This window comes from Zeugodacus cucurbitae, chromosome 4 (genome assembly GCF_028554725.1).
Source record: "Zeugodacus cucurbitae isolate PBARC_wt_2022May chromosome 4, idZeuCucr1.2, whole genome shotgun sequence".
NCBI classification, from domain to species: domain Eukaryota; kingdom Metazoa; phylum Arthropoda; class Insecta; order Diptera; family Tephritidae; genus Zeugodacus; species Zeugodacus cucurbitae.
Window position 1 is genome coordinate 70565899 of NC_071669.1, and position 2074 is coordinate 70567972.

General features: G+C 45.4%; 1 protein-coding gene across 1 annotated transcript; it reads left to right on the forward strand.

Moving 5' to 3' along the window:
* Positions 1 to 83: 83 nt before the first annotated feature.
* Smox_0 (spermine oxidase) lies at positions 84 to 2074 on the forward strand. Its single transcript, XM_011185602.3, has one exon. The coding sequence runs from the start codon at positions 313 to 315 to the stop codon at positions 1747 to 1749; it is 1437 nt and encodes a 478-aa protein (XP_011183904.2). The 5' UTR covers positions 84 to 312; the 3' UTR covers positions 1750 to 2074.

Here is a 2074-nt window from a genome sequence, read left to right on the forward strand (position 1 = left end):
ACGCGCTCAAGGTCTGCTGAATGCTCTTACGGCAGCCTAAATATTTATAATGCTCTCACAATTTCTCAGACTATGAGTATCAAGTGTTAAATTGGCGGTTCCGTATTCATTATCAAAACAAAATTAGCAGAACAACCGTTAAGGTGACTATTTCAATGTTTAAACAGCGCCACCCAAAGTTAGTTGCTCAGCAGTTGCTGAATTGATAAAACGTCGGTGTAGCTCGATACCTACAACGTGCGATCAACGCAAGAAAATCGGCCAGCAGCTACAAAAGCGTTAACAATCGTTGAGCAAGCCAAGGTGAACGATATGAAATCAAAACGTGTTGTGATTATCGGTGCTGGCGCAGCTGGTGTAGCCGCAGCAACACGTCTCTTGGAGTCTGGCTTCGAAAATGTCTTGTTACTTGAGGCGGAAAATCGTTTTGGTGGACGCATACACACCATACCCTTTGCAGACAATGTCATCGACTTGGGCGCACAGTGGTGTCACGGCGAGCAGGGTAATGCAATCTACGAGCTGACGCGCGGTTTAGATATGCTGCGCCCTTCAGAAGAAATCGAAGGTGGTTTTAAGTGCATACGCTCCAATAAGGAAGTGGTTGACGATGCAGTTGTCGAGAAGCTTAGGTCAATTATCTTAAACTTAGAACCAACACATCAGGATGGCTTGAAAGATTATGAGGGTTCATTGGGCGCCTACATCACCGATGCATTTTGGCGCAAACTGGAGGCGCTGCCAGATATCGATAGAGTACTAGCGCGTGAGTTCTTTGAGAATGGCAAAAAGAAGCTCAGTTCAATGGACGGTGCCGATAACCTGTTCGAGGTATCCGGTAAGGGTCAACATGAGTATCTGGATTGTGAAGGCGATCTACATCTATATTGGAAAGGTAAAGGTTTCGGCAGTTTTTTGCGTTTACTAATGAAGGCGAATCAAGACGACCCTTCCGACTTGGGACTACTTAACGAACACATAAAGTACAATGCGCGCGTCGAACATATTGACTGGCAGTCATCGAAAGGTGATATACGCTTACGCCTTTGGAATGGTGAACTCATTCTAGCGGATCACGTCATCTGCACCGTTTCGCTAGGTGTACTCAAAGATATACATCAGAAATTATTCACTCCAACGCTGCCGCTGGCCAAGTGTCGCGCTATTGACGGCCTCAGTCTGGGTACCGTTGATAAATTTTTCCTCGAATTCAAGCAACCATTCGCACCGCTTAATTGGGCCGGTTTCTCATTTCTTTGGCAGGAAGAGGATTTGGCGGAGTTACGCAACAGTGGGAACTATTGGCTGGAGAGTGTTTTTAACTTTCAAACCGTTTCCAATCAGCCCCGCTTACTACAAGGTTGGATACTGGGTCCACATGCACGACACATGGAAACTCTAGCCGAAGCTGAGGTGCTCGACGCTTTGCTGTGGCTTTTCAACAAATTTCTCACATTCGAAGTGCCCACCCCGGTGAGATTTTTGCGCACACGCTGGTACACTAATCCTAATTTCCGTGGTAGTTACTCCTTCCGTTCCGTATATACTGACGAGTTGCGGACGAGCAGTTCGGATATGGCAACGCCAATCCTCGATGAACGAGACGGCAAGCCATTGTTGCAATTCGCCGGCGAGGCGACGCATCCACATTTCTACTCGACGGCTCATGGCGCGGTGGAGAGCGGTTGGCGCGAGGCGCAACGCTTGATTGCGCACTATCAGGAACACAACTCGCACTCGCAAAAATAGTATGCTAGCCCTGAAAGCACGTGCAGCCTGATACCGCAGCGTTAGTACAGATGGCCAGTGCGATAATTGTGCTGATTGGCACCATTGTAGTAAATTAGCTGATAAATTGTTGTACTTGAAATTTACTTTGTAAGGGAAGTACAAGTAGAGTAAATAATAATCATAAGTAGTTTCTCAATGAAGTTTGTTTTTGTTTTCTTCAAACATTTCGATAACTGTAAATGCTTAATGTCATGGCAATATTGAGACCAAATTGTACCTCTTATCTTGTGTGATTAAAAATCAACTTTGATAAAATAAAACTGTTTAATTGCGTCTAGTTATA

Coding starts and splice junctions, on each gene's coding strand:
- Smox_0 (XM_011185602.3), top strand. CDS start 313: ATGAAATCAAAACGTGTTGTGATTATCGGTGCTGGCGCAGCTGGTGTA.